Source organism: Lycorma delicatula, chromosome 9 (genome assembly GCF_047948215.1).
Source record: "Lycorma delicatula isolate Av1 chromosome 9, ASM4794821v1, whole genome shotgun sequence".
Classification (NCBI taxonomy): Eukaryota; Metazoa; Arthropoda; class Insecta; order Hemiptera; family Fulgoridae; genus Lycorma; species Lycorma delicatula.
The window spans coordinates 6,539,021-6,559,200 of record NC_134463.1 but is presented as its reverse complement, the minus strand read 5'-3'; the positions used below and the strand labels follow the sequence as shown (position 1 = coordinate 6,559,200).

Here is a 20,180-nt window from a genome sequence, read left to right as displayed (position 1 = left end):
AAATGGAGCCTATTTAAAATGTTTGTGTATATTAAAAGTATTTTAGTGAAGGTATGTAGCTGACTAGCTTCGAGTTTAGGTAACATTATGACCGCTAATCTTAAACTCTCTTCGTCCAGCAACAGCAGCAACGGTACAAGTAACGAGGACGACGTAACAGAATGTGGAGATTGGCAGCTACCACTATGTTTTCAAAAGAAGCGACATTTAGAACCAATAGAAGGTGCAAATACAATCACACAAGGATGGAGAATGAAAGAGAGGGTAATAAAAAATTTATCAGACATTTTTTGTTAATATCTTAGGTTATGTACACAACGTTATCTTGCTTTCTAAAAATAGATATATATTTTTTCATTATCGTGTAATATCAAGTCGTAAATTCAATGTTTGTATTAAAATTGCCTCTATAATTATTGGAAATCCTGTTACTATAGAATTTATGTATATTAGTTCTCTTTCAGGATAGTCTGAAAATAGATTATTAACTTGTCTTTTTAATTAAAATACCTGATAAATAATAATAAACAATTGGTAATCTTAATTAATAATTTAAAAACATCTCTTTTGTAAGAATATAATTTCTTTCTTTATGGTTGAATTCTTATCACAGTGATGTTATTTTGTAGTTATTTACTGTTTGTTTTTCTTTGTTTATTTGTTTGAACTTTGTACACTTGCAAAATGTGAAAATACGTATTTTTACGTACTGTATGTTATTGATGTAATGCTTTAATTGGAATGCATTGTAATGGTATTTTGTGGTACTACACACCACAAAACACATCACAGTTGCAAACGCATCTCAGTTTTGTAACTCCTTACTAGATGAATAGCTAGTAATGCGTGCTAGTATTGTGATATGTAGCTTAGTAATGATTTGCTGTTCCTTAATCGACAGTTTATAATCATGTTTTATTACTCTAAACTAAAGTTTTAATTACTGTAATTAAAATTAATACAAGATTTTAAGTTAAGGTTGGGTAACCATTCTGTTTACTGAACTTCTTACGATATCAACATAAACTAACCAAGCATAACCGATCATTTCACTTGCTAACCCTGCCCAATTAATGTTAAATATTAAATGCTAGGAGACTAACAAATATATTAATTTGAATGTTCTAGTTTATACTTAATGTTAAGAAAATAAACAGCTATATCTTCAGCAGACCTATGGCTACAGTGGACTTATATAAAATATGAATGCCATCTAGTGAGTCCTGAGGAACTTAATTAACAATTTCTAAACTAGTTAATGTCTGCTGGGCATATAGTGTTGTTAACCATTAATCTTGTATTGAGATAATTTATTGTAATATGAAGTATTGATTAATAACATTGGTTTAAATAGTTGTGAATTATTAATATTTTTATATATTTCACAAATTTCTCAAGTTTATTTAATTAAAGAAAAAAATTAATGCTTGAAACGTGCTTAATTACAGTTGAATTGTGATTATGTCAAGTATTCTAGTCAATTGTACATATGCACGTTTTTGGTTGGTAATTGGCAAAGATTGACTGCTGTAGACAGTATTGACAGTCACCAAGTATGTGTCAGCTGTATTTCTGCCATCAGATCAGAATTGTTAGAATAGTAGTACTGCTACCTTTTATACAAAATTCTGGGTTAAAATCTCAGTTTTGGCTTAACATATTCCATTTACACTACAAAATTCATCTTTTAATACCCATCATAATTGTGTGGTTTATTAAAGGCATATAAATAAATATTGTAAAACTCATGATTACTATCTATAGGTAATATTTACATTATTATTATTTTAAATATTACCCTATATATATATATATATATATATATATATATATATGTATCAGATAATATTTAAGTACGACACATTATTTAGGTTTAAAATTTTACAAAAAAAACAATGGTGAAACCCATTTTTCTGTTAATGTCTTCATTATTGAGTTATAAGCATTCAGTTGCAAAGACAAATCGTGTTAACATTAAAATGAGGTAAAATGCGCTGCATGAACAATATTATTGTATTTTATATTAATAATGCAGACAATATTAAACTTTAAAAAATGCGTAATATAGATAATAATAAACAATCACTAATAATTAATGACATAACAAATAACTTAACAGCTATATCAACTGATATTATTTACTTTAAATATTTCAGTATTTATTTTAAAATTGTAAAGAAATGTTTTTGATCATAAATTACCAATGAAAAAATTTTTGAAAGCATACCTTTCTACAATAAATATTCAAAATGATTTCCCTTTACAGTTTGGCAGTGTGTTAACCTCAAGTGATATTTGTGTTATGTCTGGTGGTACACGAGTCAATTATTCATCTTTTCAATTCGTCAATGCCTTCAGGATTTGTAAACATTATATTTCAGGTACCCCCAAAAAAGTAATCCAGAGGAGATAGGTCTGGGGACATTGCAGGCCATTCTATGGCTCCTCTACGACCTGTCCAGCAAATTGGAAATTGTTCATTTAAAATCTGCCATGTCCTTAGATAGTAATGAGGTGGTGCCCTATCTTGCTGAAACCATATGTTATTATTTAATTCTTGTCCAATATTTTCCAGTATATTTGGTGAAATCCTCTCGGCTAACAAGTTGCAGTAAGCATCTCCTGTAAGTTTGCCATCCAAAATAAAAGGCCCTATAATATAATGACCATTAATTCATGTCTATATGGTACACTTTCTGGGGGTGCTGTGAATGAGCTTCCAACATCTGTTTGGGATTATTATCACTACAATATCGACAGTTTTATTTGCAAATTCACTTAGCCATTTAACATAAAAGTCGCTTCATCAGTAAATATATTGAGCGTCTATGTCCAGTTTTTGCATTATATCACAATACTCAACTCGATGGTCAAAATCATCCTCCGAAAATTCTTGCACCAGTTGTAGCTTATAAAGGTGAAATTTATTTGTTTTAAGAATTTTTTGAACTGAAAAATAACGGATTTCATGTTGGTCAAAAGCTTTCTGAATCGATGAATGAGGCTCTTCAAAAAAGGATCAGCAGTACATCTAATGACTTTTCATCACTTGTGACAGTTCTTGGTCTGTTGGTGCGAGGACGATTCTTTACAGTACCGGTTTCAGTTATTTGTGGTATCGGTTCTCTGTTTGGAAAAATATTATTAAATAAATCACATATCTCTTGTAAATGCTGAACTCTGTCATCCTACCTGTACATTACCGACAGAGTAATTCTTTCAGTTTCACTTAAAGAAGGCATTGTTATTTGAAGATTTAATATTTAATAAAACTAAATAAATGAATGAGGAAACGAGTAATAAAACTTTCACCCAAAAACAAATTTGAACACTAGGTTTACAACTTAATATTTACTAGCACTGTCAAATTTTACCGTTGCAAGTATTTTGAATTAAAAAGGTGAAACGAGGACTTAATAAGTTGCATTGTTTCAGCATAATACAAATTACATTGTTGTAAATTAACAGCTGATTTACTCAACTAAATGTGTTATATATTTTTATGAAAGTATTTCCTGCTGATTTTTTCATTTATAATAAGTAACAAATATCAGCTAACATTAACACTGGAAGTTAATTTAGAAAATAATATCAGTTGATATAGCCATTTAATTTGTTGTGTTGTTAATTATTAGTTATTGTTTATTATTATTATTAATAATATTATAACACCGCTTAAAGTTTGTTATTGTATGCATTATGAATGTTGAATGCAATAAAATTGTACATGCAGTGTTTTACCTTGTTTTATTAACACGATTTTAACATCATTGCAACTTTGAATACTTGTAACTCGATAAAGAAATCATTAACATAAAAACAGGTTTCACCATTGTTTTTCTTGTGAAATTTTAAATCGAAATTATGTGTCATATGTCTTCCTTGCTTTTTAAAAACATTAAGTTTTTTATTCGGTTTGGTGGATCCAAGATGGACAAAAATTAAACCCACCGTAATGCAAATTTTTTTAATTACGTAGAACTCCATTTCTTTCTGCCTGCAAATGCCTCTCAGATATGCAGTATAAAGCTGTTTCAAGCCTTAAATACCACCTGCACGTATATATATTAAATAAACAATTAAATTGGCATCCCAACCTCGTAGGGGAAGACACCCACCTTGTGATATTACCAGTCGCCACACAACCCCCTTCGTTCTGAGCCCTGTGCGGCTTTACCAGAGGTCATCTTTAGATTCTTTAACTGATTACAATTCACAGTCATCAGCCAGGCCTCGGTTGGGATGCCACCAATGTAAATGCCTCAGCAGACAATTACATCAGTTATTGGCAGGTCAATTCTGTTTCCCTTGAGATTCTAGCATTTTGTTATCTATCATTTCATCCACCTCGTCAATCATTAAAGAACATATGTGTAGCAGTGTTAAAAAAAACCTGTAGCTGTGTGTTTAGGTTGCATCTCAGTGGTTTTTTAATATATTCAAATTTCCCTTACTGATGCGCAATGTGTAAAGATAATTGAAATTTATAATACAGAAATTTATGGTTTTTACCAATCCATAAATAAATTTATGTCATATCGTTGTGTTTAATTTTGTACTAATTAAATTACACGTGAACTAATAATGAAAGTGTAAGGAATGTAATTACTATTTCATTGTTAATTATTAGTAAGTTTCTGGATAAGGCTTAGATAAAAATAATAAAAGTTACCGCCATAAACTTTGAAATAGTCTCCTTAAGGAATGTATTCAGCATTCCCTACACTTTCATATCTCAAAAGCAATGAAGACCATTCAGTAAAGGCAGAACTCATAATATCAGACGGAAGGAATTTTTGAGTAAAATGCCCTTTATATAAAAAAACACAATAAGCATACATATATTTTGGACCTTCTGCTCCTTTGTTTTGATGATGCAGATTCCTCTGCTGCAATGATTATTGCTTTATCTCTGGATCCTAGCTATAAATCCAACTTACATAATTTTTGATGAACCTATAGATGATTTTGGTTGATCGTTATCCATGCTTGGATATGACATATATAATATACTAGCTGACCCGAAAGACCTGTTCAAACGTTGTAAATCCGAAAATTAAAAAATTTTTCAAATGAACTATAAGTTATTTGGACCGTTTTGATGAAAAAATATGTAAAAAAAAATTATTTTTAAAATACCTGACGCCACTACGCTTACAGTTATCAAAACTCGATCTATGAGATCTTTCAGCGTTCTATTGAGAGCTTCAAGTGAACGCTTGTGAGTCATACTGCATTCATCCCAGATAATAATTTTGAATTTTCTCAAAACTTCAGGCGTGCTTGAATGCTTCTTTATGTTACACATCGCGTCTGGATTTGTGTGAATGCTCAGTGGCAACTCGAGTGCAGTCCGCCCACCATCAAGCAAGGTCGCTGCAATGCCTGATGAAGCAGTTGCCGACGCAAAAACGTTTCCAAAGTTGCCACTATTTCTCGCTCCTCCATCTACTCTATGTGGTTGTATCGGCAGCGTGTGTTAATTTGTCGCTCCTCGTTGCACATGAAGTAGATTTGCAAAAATTTTGGATCGGCATCAGGCATTGAGAACAAAGAACCAATTTCATGATACGCTTAGCCCTGAATCTTAAATGTTGATTCAAAATTAGGACCGTCCTCATTCTGAACGATTTTTGTCATTTGGAAGCAAAAATTGAATTTACGAATTTTACGCAAAAACAATTTCGGTTGAGATGTGGCTCCAGCCGGTAGTGTTTTCAACGGATCTGGCGGCGAATTCAATGGTGGAAGTGAAACTTTTCCTGATGCGCAGCAAAGACCGGCCGATTCACCTTTGTATTTAAATGCATGACAGTGTTGGCATTCTTTGTCTATATTACCGATGAAAATTAGTGATGTGACGAATAGTCTATTTCCGGCTCATATTCGAACGCAAGGCGGTGACGTGAAGCACGTGTCAATGCGCGACGTTCTTGCACGCGCTGTCGACCATGTGCTCTGTGTGCATCGGTGACTCGTTGACGTGCCTCTCTTTGTCACAGTACATTAGCTCGAAGACGTTCACTGTGATGCTCTCGACTTTTACTTGCACGTATGTTTGCAACCTGGTCTCTTAAATTTACATTGTCCGTCAGTTGATATTCTGCCGTTTTATTTAACCGACGGTTATGGACTATTTGTGCATGCCGTGTACGTCGTAAAATTAATAATTAGTGTAATTAATAAATTTTAATCCACATTACTGCTATGTTTCACTTAAGATCATTCTAAAAAAAGTACCTCCTGCGTTTTTTTTTTATGTAATAATTTTAAAGTTTCATAACCATGTGACAGCTTAATTAATCAAATAATAAAAAAATTGAAGCAGTGTAAAAAAAGCAACGTAGTTAAAATTTTAGTAGAAGTTTTGTCATTTTTCTCATTCTTTATTTTAACATCTATTTTACCAAATTTTAGATAATAGACGATAATTTTATATATTTTTAGACGATATAATTTTTACAGACGAAGCTACATTCCATGTGAATGGATGCGTTAACAGACACAATTCACGAATATGGGGCTTTGAAAACCCACACGCAATTATTGAGAAACAACGCGATTCGCCTAAAGTTAATGTTTGGTTTGGTGTGATGGAAAATCGTGTAATGGGCCTTTCTTCTTCGCTGAAAAAACAATTAATGGAGTTGTGTATCTTGACATGTTAACCGATTATTGCTTTCCTCAGCCGTATGAACTCGAAAACATTCTTCGACTTCATTTCCAACAAGATGGTGCTCCCCCGCACTTCAATGCATCGGTCACGGACGCTTTGAACGAAAAATTTGGAGATCGATAGATAGGCCGGTAAGGACCCGTACTTTTCGCCTCCAAGGAGTCCAGACCTGACACCTTGCGACTTTTTCTTGTGAGGTACATCAAAAGCGTTGTTTGTTCGCGAACTAAATCGCTTAAAAAACAGGATTAATGAAGCAATGACAACCATTAACGAAGAAATGTTAACCAATGTTTGGAGAGAAGTTGAGTATCGTTTGGACATTTGTCGAGCGACTAAGAGCGCACATATTGAAATTTATTAATTATGTAAAGAAATGTTTGAGACGACAAATTTGAAAAATAATAAACATAAACTGTAACCAATTCTGTTTTAATTTAAACCATGTTCAAAACCGCACCGTTCTTTTATGATAACGCTATATAATGTAATATTCTCAATAAACGCACCATTCTAAACGCGATCGCAGCGCTGCCTGCCGGATCCAATTGTGAACCTTAACCATCCCAAGAACACATAAATAAATTAATTAAAAAATATTTTCTATTGGATCAAATTGTGAATCTAAACCATTTTCGAATCAACTTAATCAAACACACAAAATTCCATCAAAATCAGTCCAGCCGTTTAAGAGGAGTTCAGTCACATATACACATGCGGAAGAAATATATATATTAAGATAATGATATAAATATATATATATATATCAACTCCACTACATTTAGTTGAATACAAAAGCCAAGATACAATCTGTGAAACAATGCAATGCTTGTTAAAGTTTTGAGTAAGATTTCTTAGCAGGATTTGTAACTAATTTCAACTGTATCGTACAGTTTGCTGATGATACCAGATGAGTTCAAACATTTTCACATTTCCCGGGTTGACCTGAATGTTTTTTGTCTTTATATGATGCTACTGACTTTGAAACACATATTCCATTCAAATAATGTGTTCAGTTTGAAGATGTTTATGAAAATCCAAAAAAATGCATTTGAAAGTCGTGGTGGCCAATTATTGAGGTGCATACAATGTTGATGTAAGCATATTGGTCTAAATATAACATACTGATGCTAACAATGTTATATAACACTGTATTTCATTCACTGAATACAGTTGTATTTAGTGACTGAAAATATGGTGCGTTGCACAGTGTAATAATACAAGAGTGACTTTTTAGGCTTAGTCCATGCATCTTCATTGTAAATTACCGTTGTTGCAAGTACTAATTTGCTAAGTTTCTTTTATAACTATGCGTATATTATTTAATTGGACTTGAATTCTTGTGCATCGGTACCTTTTGATTATTAAGACTGAAAATAATATTTATTTTTAATAAGTCGCTAAGTATTACCAAATTAAAAATGTTTGTTTTTTAAAGATATAATTTGTAAAAGTATATGACTATAAGTATCGATCCATCATAGGGATTATGTTTTTTTAAAATCTCTAAATTAATTTTTACATTTGTATTTCCACGTTGAATTTTTTGTTATGATGTAACTGAAAGGAAGTATTTTTTTGTCAGAAAAATAACCCATCCATATTTTTTATCTGTTGATGTTTTTGAGTTCCCTTGAGCCAAAAAGAATTCCGCTTACAAAATTTGCTTTGATTGATGCCTGTGCGTGTATGTATGCAAATTATTATACATTTTATACCAAATACTAGTATATTAGGGTTAGTGTTAATGTAAAAACAGCTGTTGTTTTTAATAATTATTGTTTTACGTTAAGCCGAGGCATAAACGATTTGTAATTGTTTTGGGTATCAAATGACTATAGTATTTAGAATTATGTCTTTTAACTTAAAAAGACGATGCTGCATTTCTTGTTTTTAGAATTTTACACATTTTGCGTACTGGATGTTACCGAATAATAAACTTGTAGTTTTATTTCTACATTTCTTAAGTAGTTTATGTAATTTTTAATATCTCCAACAATATTTGTCAAGTTTCATTATGATTTTGGATATCTGTGAGAACGTATATTTTCATCTACCCCTCACATTCTCCGGTTCAGATGCAGTTGTCGATCGGATGTACATTTTTAGTGACAAAAAACAAACTCTACTTCCTAATTAAAATTTTAATTGATTTATCCGCAAAAGATTAATTTAAAAAATCGTCCTAATTTAAAAAAAAAAATTGAACCCGACATACATTTTACGGAAAAGTATGTTAGAATGTTGCCAAAAATTATCTAAGTTTTCAGGAAAGGTCCTTTCCAAAATCATCTTTAAAACTACAAATAAAATAGACTGAATTATAATAAATATTTGTAGTAAACAATAATTCAGAAGCGTGTAAACGGTTAGCGATTACAAGAAATACTGCATCAGATATGCACATGCGCTTTAGACATGCCCATACAACAGCAGGAAGCACACGTTTATCCACCGATAAAAATATACTCTATGCACAACAAAAGAATCAGCTGTATCATGTACATTTCACTCGTAGAACTAGAAAACCAAAATATCTACTTAAATGATAATTTAAATACACTAAATTTGAGAAAAATTACATATTTAATGAACACATATAGATCAAATACATTATTTGACTTAATACTAAAGGAGTTTTTGGGATTTTATAAACATTTGAAGGGGCATTATAACAATATAGCCATTGGTAACTATCGTTAAGAATTAGCTAAACAATTATTTTCTGGAAGAATAATTTTCAGTTTGCGAGTTATTAATAATTTTTAAAAGTATCTTCATATATTATTATCTTGCTGATTAATGAATGGCCTATTTTTTTTTTTTAATTTATCAGTTAGATTTATTTATTGACGGATAATTATTGAAATAAAAATAAAATAATTGTGATTAGTGATCTCCATTAGTAAATGGCTGTTTTGTAAATATTTATTTATTTAAATTAGCAGTTGCATACAATTACAATATTATAAGTATGCAACTGTAATCGGATAAAATAAATTATTAACCAGCAAGTCAATGTACTACATTTACAGTTATAAGCTTGACCTTACCTAAGAGTGTAATGAAATTGGTGAACAAAATAAGCGTGAAATCATTATATTTCAGTTTAATTAGATTAGTAATAAAGAATACTTTCAAAAAATACATCGAATTTTGTTAGACAACGTTTTTTTTTTCATTTGATGAACCGCGGGACTCGAATATGTCGTTTTATTCATGTACTTTTACGAATCGCGCCGTTAGATAGCAGTAATTTTGATAGTACTAGGTTACGTACAAAAACTTTATAATTACTTGAAATAATAAAATTTAAAAGAAAATATACTACAGCTTGTTTTAATAGTAAATATTGTTAATTAAATAAAAGTACTGAAGATGAAACAATTTTTTTAATTACCATCACTCCTTAAAGAAAAAAAAGTAAGAGTATTAGTTTACTAGAGATTATACTAGTTTTATTATTAAAAAAGGAAAACTATAAAAATCAGAGTTACACTTACTAGTAATAAGTGCAATATTAAGTGACGGATTTTCGATTCGTAAAGGTTATTATTATACTAGTTTTATTAAGAAAGGAAAAATATGGTTTAAAGTGAATGACATGACTGCCAACAAAGAAATTGGCCGTGAAATTCAGTTTGCTTGTTCTAAGGCCATACATTTTAATAATGAATCCATAAAATAACAATCAGTAGTTCATAAAAAAAAAAAAGAATAATCTTAACAAAACGCAATGATATCAAAAAAATTACATTGAAATTGTAAGTCGTACGGTAAGAGTCTCGCTGATATCATTTCTTCCGCTCAAAAAAAAAAAAAAAAAAATTCTATAATATAAATAAAACTGTTTTTAACAATACTATACTGATATAAAAAAAAGTAAGACACTACATTTCTATAATCAAAATCTGATATTAATTTGGAATTTTCTTTAAAAAAATACATGTTAAATAAGACAAATAGACACGTAATAGACAATAGATAATAAACTATGTTTAAGCGTTCCATATAATAAGCAAAAAAAGAAAACTTTGTTACAAAACGCTTACCGTTCTGATTTCATTTATTTGTAATGCATATCACATTTACAGAAGGATACAATTCTTATGGTTATTCGTTGTTTAATAAATGAAATCGGATCATTTGATAACGTAGACTGGAATAAAATGTTCAGCATTTTAAAAATTTTGGGTTCAAGTATAGAGATAGAAGAAGAATTGCTAACATTTACAGGAACCAAATTGCAATAGTAATAATCGAAGAACATAAGAAAGAAGCCGTAATAAAAAAGGGAGTCCGACAAGGATTTTCCATACCACAGACACTTTCTGTTCTTGTAGTTGAGTTTGTAGATAAGGGAGGAACAGTTCTGGGTCCTGCCGTATTTGTCGTTATTTTTTGCCGTTATCACCCGCGGAAATGCTGCACGGATGCCAGCAATAGGCAGTCAATCTTGCGAGGCGCCTTGAGTGTTGGTCTGTCGGCTAAAGTGTCGGCAGAGGCGAGGCTAGGTCCAGTTTTCGTGTCCAGACGATCTTCACCCCGCTTTGCGCATAATAGTTTCGACTGCACGTGGTACTTTAAAATCTTATGGTAGTCCCGAAAAGGGCTGTTTAAGGTTTTTGGAGTGATGACCTTAAAAATGGCCGTTTGTGTGTTTTTTGCGAGGTAACCCTGGAAGGGATGTTGGATGCGGGAGCTGGTCTCCGGCTGATGTCGATTCGGCTGTAATCGGGAAGTTGCGACTCTTCTGTTGGGGTGGACAGAGCTTCCCCTTAGCAGCAGGTGGGTTTTCACTACAGAGTGGCAGTGGTGGTTCCCAGAACCCTGCAGTATCAGATTGGCGTTGGTTGTCTTCCGCCAGTGTGGGGGATCCAACTCTGGACTGGCTCCTGCTGATGGGCCCACCGACCAGGGTGCTTGAAGCGCAGCAAGCTGAGATGGGAAGGTAGAATCCACACCCAGCGGCTCTCTCAGCAGGCCGACCAGGTCTACTACCCTGGTGGGAATATTGGAAACTGCCAGGAGGTCCCAGTTGTGCTGGCCAGGGTACTTGTTTCTTCTTCATCATCATCATCTTCAGGCGGTGGTCAGTGAAGTACTAACACCCTCTTATATAGGCAACTGGAATGTCGTTGGAGCTCTGCTTCTGTGGTGGTATGTATTGCATCATCAGCTACCTTGATGGGAAGTGGTGCTTTTGCAGGTGCATAGGTATACTGTACTCCTGCTGACATTTGAACGACTAGTGTTGCGCTTGGTGATAAGAAATTCGGCAAGTATGTGGGCAACAGTGCAGTAAACATAACTATGCTTAGTATTTAAATATTATGCTTTTGGATTCAGTTCAAGAATTTAGTTATTAATCAACTAATTAAAATTGCATACAAAATAAACATGTATGAATATTAACAAATATTTTTAATAAATTAAAAAAAATAATTTTTTCCTTTTGTATTCAGAAATGTTATATAACATAGAAAATCAATTTTGATCATTATTATTTTTATTATTTTCTAATTGTTTTTGCACTTTGATTATGTATTGTATATTTGGTTTTATTATTTTATTGAAATATAATTGAATAATTTCATACTCTTTAGTTATGTATTTTTTTTTTTGTCTTCAGTCATTTGACTGGTTTGATGCAGCTCTCCAAGATTCCCTATCTAGTGCTAGTCGTTTCATTTCAGTATACCTTCTACATCCTACATCCCTAACAATTTGTTAGTTTATGTATAAGTTGTATTATAAACAGCAATTACCATTTCATAAATCATTTATTTTGCACCTCTATTTTGTAGACTGTGATCCATGTAGTAGGTTTGTTATATTCTTTCCAGACGTGGTATTTTAATATGAAAAGTAAAGATTGATATAAGTAATATCATATTATTATATATAGCTTTTATCCACTCATAACATTTTATGTTACGTATGTCATAATAAAAGTGAATTTGTATTCTGTTGCATAGGCTTTGTATTATATTTTAGGATGGATTTGGAAACTCAGCTTTTATTTCCTTGTACTTACTTCAACCATTAGGCATATTATCTAGCTGCAGAAGAATAAAAAGCCAGCCTCTGAAGAATAAGCAGCCAGATTGTGTCAAGGATAGTGATACTAGTCCCTATTTTCTGAAGCTAGCAGGGTTTGATCTATATTCAGAGAACCCTAAATAAGGAAGAAGGGATTCAGTGCTAGAAGGAAAGGTAAAAAAGGATATTGAAATTGTGAATGACGAGAAAGGATAATGTATTTATTAAGAAACTGTTATAGTATAAATACCAAGAATATAACACAGATGACCAATCCTGCTGTTGTGATCCCTCTGGAAGATTTTTATCGTGTGAGATCTTATTAATCTCTTTGGGAATTTTTACTCAAGAGGGAACGGCTTGTTGCTGAATAATTACTTTGAATTGAACAGCTTAAGTACATATTGTTAAATTAGTTTTCTCTTTGAGAACATCCCTTGACATCTTTTGAATTCTGTCGTAGTGAAGATGTCCCACAGAACTATAAATTATTTCAGCTGACACATTCTGCGGGTATATCAGAAGAAAAAGACAAGAGAAATGAAGAAAATCTGTAATGAGTTTTATCATAAAATATAAAAATAAGTAATTGCATATAGGATTTAGATAATTAACAGCAAATAGTTTTGCACATTCCAAAAGTGTTATAAGACTGCATAAAATGTATTATATATTTAAAAGTAGATTATTATTATGGTGTAATGTTTTTCCAAATAAATTATGTAAAAAGAACAACCTTGTAGAATCTGATAGAATTTCATGTTGTAGAGAAGAAAATCTGAAAATAAAAACTATAGGTTACGTATCTATAGATTTTTTTTTGCACAAGTAATTTCCTGATAATGTTTATACACTTTTATAGAATTATATATTAATATATTATTATAATTTTTATATTTTCAGATGAAGACGGTTAGTGTAGCATTAGTTTTATGTTTAAATGTTGGAGTGGATCCGCCAGATATTGTGAAAACGCAGCCATGTGCTCGTCTCGAGTGTTGGATAGGTAACAAGTAATCTTTGCTTTTTATCTCATTATGCAAACCTTTATTTTGTTATTAATGTAATTAATGTTAATTAATTTACTCTAATATTCTTATATTATTTGCTGAGCCATTTCATTCAAGAATTTATTATAAAATTTATAAGAATTTATATAAATGGCAGATAAAATTATTAACTCGTGATCCACTTAAAGTTTTGATAAAATTTTAATGTGCATGTATTAAAAAGATGGTTAAATGTTATTCTTCTTTATAACTTTACATACTCCTGATTTTTATTCTTCCAAATACATTCATGTTACTTTGAATGCCTTTTTTTGTTTTTTAAACATATATGTACAGTCAAACTTCACTTAATGAGCACCTCCTAAAGCAAGTGATTTGCATAATAAGCAAACCAAATGTAAAAAAGTGATTCTCTTAACGAGTGATGTTTCACAGAATGAGTGATGAGCAGACATTGTGATGTCACATGCAGGATCTTGCCTGCATCTTGGCTATCAGCCTGTGATTTGTACTTGTTTAGCTAGCATCTTACTGTTGCTTGTGAAAGTTGTATTCAGACACATGGTGTATTTTTTATTTTAGTGCAAAGTTGAAGCATGCTTACACGTTTGTCCCCAAAGAAAATGCTGCAAAAAGGCAGGGGTAAGAGAAAGAAAATTACCATAGAAGTCAAACGCCAAATCATTGAGAAGCGAGAACAAGGTGTGAGCATGGCTGACCTAGCACGCACTTACAGTTGATCTACATCTCGATTCCCCCCGAGGGGAGATGATCCCGCCAACGTAGCGTGTCCATTCGCTACACCACCCCCTCCGTTCCTTGCCAGTAGTGGCTTTAACGGAAGTCATCTTCTTGCCCTTGTACTGATCACATTCCACAGTGTTCAGTCCAGCCTCGGGGAGATGCCACTGATGCAGATGCCCCAAGGGACATCTACATCAGTAATTTTGCCGCAATACAATTGTCTTCCAAAGAAGACTCGTACACCTAACGCTACATCGTAGCCCTCTAGAACTAAGCTAAGAGCCTACACGCAGAAGTGCGAACCCCACTCCTAGTTCTACTTATTAATGAACCAATTTCGTGAATGTCTCATATTTGAGGCAATACAACAACAGTTGATCTACAACAATGATTTGTACTCTCTTCAAAAACAAGGATAACATTAAGGAGACTGTTACTTCGAAGAGTATCAAAGAATTTCTATGCAACAGCCACGTATTCTCGACAATGTTGAAAGATTGCTTCTCAAATGGATCACGAGAAGCAAATGCAATGTGACGCCATTAACGAAATCATAATTTGTAAGAAGGCGAAACTAAGTTTTTTCTGATTTCATTAAGAAGATGCAGGATCATCAATGGAGGAAGAAGAAGCATTCAAGGCAAGCTGTGGGTGGTTCGAAAAGGTTAAGATAAGAACTGGCATCCACAGCATTGTGAGACGCAGAGAAGCAGCAAGCTCAAACATAAAGGCAGCTGAGAACTTCATGTGTGTATTTAAGAAGCTTATGAATTTCCAGGGTTATCTGCTGCAGCAGGTTTTTAATTGTGATGAGATGGGTCTCTTCGGGAAAAAGATGCCAAAATGAACTTATATTACAGCAGAGGAGAAGGTATTGCCAGGCCACAAGCCAAACCCACTGGGTTGGTGTACTGGTGAACTCGTCATTGCAAATCAGCTGATTTCGAAGTCGAGAGTTCTAAGGTTCAAATCCTATTAAAGACAGTTAATTTTATATGGATTTGAATATTAGATCGTGATTACTGGTGTTCTTTGGTGGTTGGGTTTCAATTAACCACACATTTCAGGAATGGTCGACCTGAGACTGTACAAGATTACACTTCATTTATATTCATACATATCATTTTCATTCATCCTCTGAAGTAATACCTTATGGTGGTTCTGGAGGTTAAACAGAAAAAAGAGAGAGAGAGGACCATAAGCCAGTGAACGTCTGTCTCACGCTGTTGTATTTTGCAAATGCAAGTGGGGATTTGAAAATTAAACTGCTGCTTGTTACCATTTGGACAATCCTGAGCCTTAACGAAGTATAAAGTCCAGAAGAGCACACCAAATGTCATGTGGAGGTTCAACAGCAAGGCTTGGGTGACACATTACTTTTTTACAGATTGGATCAATGAAGTGTTTGGTCCATCTGTAAAAGAATATCTGTTTTAAATGAATTTGCCACTCCATGCCTAGCTTGTTATAGACAGTGCTTCTGCACATCCTCCAGGCCTAGAAGATGACCTAGTTGAAGAATTTAAATTTATCAAGATCCAGTTCCTGCCACCCAACACCACTCCTTTATTGCAGCCCATGGATTAGCAGGTCATTTCAAATTTTAAAAAGCTCTACACTAAAGTGCTGTTCGACCATTGTTTTGAGGTAACTGAAGGAATCGATCTGACTCAGAGAGTTTTGGAAAGACCACTTTCACATCATGGCTGCCTCAAGATAATCGACAAGGCATGGGAGGGGTCACCAAGAGAGCTCTTATTTCTGCATGGAAGAAGCTTTGGCTGAACAGCATTGTTGAATGCAACTCCGAGAGTTTAGAGCAAGTGCTTTTGGAGCCTGTAATTGATGAGCTTTGGCCAAGATTATGGGGCTAGAGGTGGGTAGCAATGATATCGATGAACTAATGGAAGAGGACAGCCAGAAGCTGACCACCAAAGAGCTTATGGAGCTGCATTCTGTGTCACAGCAAGAAGTTGTGGAGGAAATTCGTCATGGGAGGAGGAGGTAACAGCCTCAGAAGAGCAACAACCTTCCAGTGAAATAAGGAGATATTGAAGCAAGGGAAAGTTGCATATTACCTTGAGAAGCATCACCCTAATAAGGCACTAGCTATGCGCGCTATAAATTTGTTTAACAATAATGCTGTCTCATTTTCACCAAATTTTGAAGTGTAGGCAAAAACAAATGTCTTTAGACAACTTTCTTGTAAAAAGTACGTATTATAAATTACATTATTATAAATGTATTTTGAATATTTTTTCTAAATGGAATGCATTATCCTACTTTACATTGAAACGTATTGTAAAAATTGTTTTGCTTAACGAATTATACCTGTTAAGTGAAGTTTCACCATATTCTAAAATTTGATACAAGTTTTTCATTTTTTTATAAAGATTTGTGTTTATTCTTTTTATTCAGCTAGTTTTATTTTATTAATGATATTAAATTTTGTTTTATATATTACCTTATTTTTATTATTAATTAAAATAATATAATGCCACTTTCTTTGCAGATCCACTTTCAATGAGTCCTCAGAAAGCACTAGAATCTATAGGTGCAAATTTACAAAAACAGTATGAAAGATGGCAACCACGTGCCAGATATAAGCAAAGTCTTGATCCTACTGTTGAAGAAGTAAAAAAGCTTTGTACTTCACTTAGACGAAATGCAAAGGAAGAACGAGTACTTTTCCATTATAATGGGCATGGTGTACCTAAACCAACCATTAATGGAGAAGTATGGGTTTTTAATAGAGTGAGTATTATATGGTTTGCAGATTATGCCAAGAAAGGTGATTGATAAGTTTATATTAAAATGACTATCTGATATAATGACAGATATATTAGTAACATTTTTGTAAAAAAATTATGAAAATATATATATATTTGTATAATGTTGAAGATTTGTCTATACTGTTCTAATGATGAGCAGAAAGGACAGGTGAAGTACACATGAGAACCCTTTTCAGATTCAGTGTGACTATTAAGAGAACAGTGTGACAGAGACATTCCAGGATGCCTTAATATGTGGCCCATAAGTCTGTCTCTTCTTTTAACTACATTTTTCCAAATGCTTCTTTCTTCATCTATTTGCCACAACACCTCTTTTCATTTGTCACTTTATCCGCCCATCTGATTTTTAACATTCACCTGTAGCACCGCATTTCAAAAGCTTCTATTCTTCTCAGGTACTCTGTTCATCCAAGTTTCACTTCCATATAAAGCGACGCTCCAAACATATACATTCAAAAATCATTTCCTGATGTTAAAATTAATTTTTGATGTAAATAAATTATATTTTTGACTGAAGGCTCGTTTCGCCTGTGCTATTCAGCATTTTATATCGCTCCTGCTTCGTCCATCTTTAGTAATTCTACTTCCCAAATAACAAAATTCTTCTACCTCCATAATCTTTTCTCCTCCTATTATCACATTCAGTGGTCCATCTTCGTTATTTCTACTACATTTCATTACTTTCGTTTTGTTCTTGTTTATTTTCATGCGGTAGTTCTTGCGTAGGACTTCATCCATGCCATTCATTGTTCCTTCTAAATCCTTTTTAATAAATTCATAAATTTTGTAATTAAAACTTGTAGAGAATTTAATTCTGAGAAAATCGTTATAAAGTTTATAAAAAACAAAACTAACTTTTACTATTAAAAACAAAACTTAACAGAAAAATGCTATGAATTTATATGAATTAAAAACAGTTGTTTTTAGTACAATAAATTTAGACCTTTGAAAAATTAAAATACTTTAAGATGTATAAATTGGTTCTGAATTATATTAGTATGAAAATCCTGTTTGAAAAATTCAGTACAGCTGCCTTGTTATTCTTTTGTTAATGGACTTACAGCGTGGCTACATTAAATTTTGTTGCTTTTTGTGCAAATGGGACAGCAAAATCAAGACAAATCATTTTATCAGAAGGAATGCCAAAGCATGATGCACCTCATATCTGAACAGAAAAATGTTATATTCCCTACCAATTACCTCAGAAATAATTCTTCTATTTCCACTCCATATAAAGCAAGGCTTTTCAAAAACTTTGTTAAGGCAGTAGATAAAATTGGTGCTGGATTTCATTACTTGAAAGAAAAATTTAATTCCGTGAGTGACACTAAAATCAAGAAAGGAATTTTATGGGTCCCCAAATAAGAACTTTGATTAGAAATGAGCAGTTCGAAAAACTGTTATGCTAAGTCAAAACGTCTGCATGGAGGTCATTTAAAAGTGTTAGTCATTCAGACATGTGTGACAAAATGTGTTCCAAAAAATTCATTCTTGAATTCACAGTTGGATTTCTTTCCAGACCATCTTGGCATCATCACTGATGATGATGGTGAAAGGAACCTACCAGCAAATCTCAGTCATGGAAAACAGGCTCCAGCAACATTGAATTGCAAAAAAAACTGTATGTTTTTTCAAAGAGGTATATTCCAAATGCAAAATGAAAACAACTATCACATTTTAGATAAGTTGAATGGTTCTTGCATTTCTTTCAAAGTTTACCAATGTATCGCAAAAAAGATGGTAGGTGATGGAGAACAATATATTTGAATATAAAGTAAAAAGGTTCTATTAAGATCACATTTTTTCCTTGTACAAAAAATAAGTTCAAATTTTGTTCCTCAGTGTTATCTAAACAAATCACATATGAAGCTTGTATCAAGTGATCTGTACAAAGATTGAACAAATACTATTTGTTTTGTTTTTTTAACATAAAGCTTTTGTTTCTTTTTCTAGATGTACACACAGTATATACCATTATCAGTGTATGATCTACAGACGTGGATGGGAGCACCTTCTATCTATGTATATGATTGTTCAAATGCTGGAGTAATTGTTGATTTATTCAGATCATTTGCTGAACAGCATGAACGTGAATATGAGGTATCCTTATATTTATTTTTTTGTTATTATTTGTATGGTTTATTATTAACCAAATGAGAGAAAACATTTAATAATCATGTTTGTTAGTCGATCAAGAATGCCTATTGTAATATATATAGTACAAAAATTTTACTTAAAAGAAATAGTTTGTAATAGTTATTGCAATTAATTTTTTATAATAAAATCCAATTTAAAGTATGTAAACTGAAAATGTTCAGATGGAAGAAACCAGAAAGAACAAAAATATATTAATATTAATGTATGCTGGCCATCACATATATTTATGTAATGAATTTACAGGATATTGGCTGGCCCTGTTACACAAATACATTTTTATTGTTCTTAATGGTTTTTCTGTTTGATGAAGGTTCTGTTTTTAATAGACAGAGATTTTATCAATAAATCTTAAGTTTACAGCTAACCAATAATGAATTGTGTGATTCAAAACATATTTAACAATGAGACTTCAACATTGAAATTTTAATTTAAGGGTATTCTGAGTAAATATGTTTTTAAATTTATTAATTTGATGTAAAAATTGTGATTTAATTCATTTATTGATTTGTTTAATCTAGTTGTATGTTTAGCTAGGAATTAAGGTTAGTGTAAAAAACATTTTCCTAGTACTTGGTAAAATTCTGAGATTTCTGCAATTTTTTAAGGTGTTATCAAAGGGTTCTTATTCTTTTTGATAGATTTATTAATCTGTTTTTAAAAATCTGTTTTAATCTTTTTGTAATAAAAAAAAAAAAATAGTACATTCATTGTTTAGATCTAAAACAATTTATTGAGTAAAGTTCAGGGTATAAAATATAA

At 32.2% G+C, this 20,180-nt stretch overlaps 1 protein-coding gene across 1 annotated transcript in view; it reads left to right on the top strand.

Annotated features, from left to right (window-relative positions):
• Window position 1: 1 nt before the first annotated feature.
• raptor (regulatory associated protein of MTOR complex 1) overlaps window positions 2–20,180 on the top strand; it is an 83,745-nt gene continuing 63,566 nt past the window's right edge. The window contains exons 1-4 of the mRNA XM_075375040.1: window positions 2–264; window positions 13,622–13,724; window positions 16,985–17,226; window positions 19,218–19,364. Of these exons, the coding sequence (XP_075231155.1) occupies window positions 88–264; window positions 13,622–13,724; window positions 16,985–17,226; window positions 19,218–19,364 (669 nt within the window). The 5' untranslated portion in view covers window positions 2–87. The remainder of the gene's footprint in view (window positions 265–13,621; window positions 13,725–16,984; window positions 17,227–19,217; window positions 19,365–20,180) is intronic.